Here is a 1,358-nt window from a genome sequence, read left to right as displayed (position 1 = left end):
ATATGCGCGAGTAAATTAATATTAAAACTTTATATTAAAAAACTAAATTCAATAAACACTAATCAAATCAAGTTTATTTAATAATAATATTGTATAACTCTATTAGTGTATTTGAATAACCAGCAGACTAAAATCATAATGTATTATTTGATTTAATATTCATATGTTGATTAGAGCATGTGAATCAAATACACATTTATTTTTCAATTCTATGACATAAATGAAATATCTTGCCACGCAAATAAATCAGGTTGACTATTCAAATTCACAATATCACCATTTAGTTGATTATCCCATTCTTTAAAATTGGAAAGGTTAGAAGCCCAGTTCTTAGATTCAACCACCCGATCATCTAGTTGTAGAAGTTCATCAAGTTCATTAGCCCATTCTTGATTAGGTTCAACCATCATATTATCTAACTTTGCAGGTTCATTAATTTGATTTGTTGATGAAATAAGAGGTAAACTAACATAATTAGTGAAATTAATCGCCTCATTAGTATGATTACCTTTAACTAGCTCCATAGGATCATTAGAGATATCTTTCATTTGGGGAATGTTATGCCTGAAATCAAGTTGACTTGAATGTGAGGAGGCGATATTCTCTTGAGCTTTGTTTTGCATCAAATTATTTCTATCACTTTGTTGCATATTTTTCAGCATGCTAATTTTGTGATTACAAGCTTGAATCTTAGCATCTACAATATCAATGAAGCCTTTAAGTTGCTCTCCATCCATTGTATGAAAAGATGGACTCCATGTTGGATACTTGTTCCTCACAATCTTCTTGTGCAATTTGGAAATCTCAACTTCAACCATATTTTTCCTATTCGCAAAATAGTCAATCGCATCAAATTTCTTTGGAGTTGTCTCAATCTTTTGTTGCTCATACTTTTTAAGCATTGAGTGTACAATTGTTGAGTCTTGTGGCCAAGTTATCGGTCTAGCATTACCATCATCGCCATCATACACAACTAAACAAGCTTCAACTTCAAACTTTCTAGAAAACTCAGAAACTTTTTTCATTAATCCATTATGTCTCCTAATGAAAGCTAATTTTCGAGTTTTTTGATTTTGGATGAACTTCATCGTTATTTTAGCGCGACCCATTTCTACAAATATAAATAAAAATTGTTAACATAAGATACAAGTTTTTATAACATTAAAAATAATAAATAATCAGCTAAGAATATAAATAATAACTTTTCTATTGAAATATTTTCAAAATAAATACCAAGTACCATTCTTAATTGCTTATCTTATCATATAATATAATTAAAAGCATGGGATTAACATTTAAGAAATTCAAATATAAAAAGATAAGATAGTTTGTTTTGATGTCAATTTTAGTATGATTTT

The 1,358-nt window shown here is 28.5% G+C and overlaps 1 protein-coding gene across 1 annotated transcript; it reads right to left on the bottom strand.

Moving 5' to 3' along the window:
• Window positions 1–209: 209 nt before the first annotated feature.
• Window positions 210–1,109, bottom strand: LOC131639524 (MADS-box transcription factor 3-like). The gene has a single exon (XM_058910012.1). It carries the CDS (start codon window positions 1,107–1,109, stop codon window positions 210–212), a length of 900 nt encoding a protein of 299 aa, XP_058765995.1.
• Window positions 1,110–1,358: the final 249 nt, after the last annotated feature.

This window comes from Vicia villosa, unplaced genomic scaffold (genome assembly GCF_029867415.1).
Source record: "Vicia villosa cultivar HV-30 ecotype Madison, WI unplaced genomic scaffold, Vvil1.0 ctg.002679F_1_1, whole genome shotgun sequence".
Taxonomy (NCBI): domain Eukaryota; kingdom Viridiplantae; phylum Streptophyta; class Magnoliopsida; order Fabales; family Fabaceae; genus Vicia; species Vicia villosa.
This window is presented reverse-complemented; position numbering and strand designations above follow the sequence as displayed.

Coding starts and splice junctions, on each gene's coding strand:
- LOC131639524 (XM_058910012.1), bottom strand. CDS start 1,109: ATGGGTCGCGCTAAAATAACGATGAAGTTCATCCAAAATCAAAAAACT.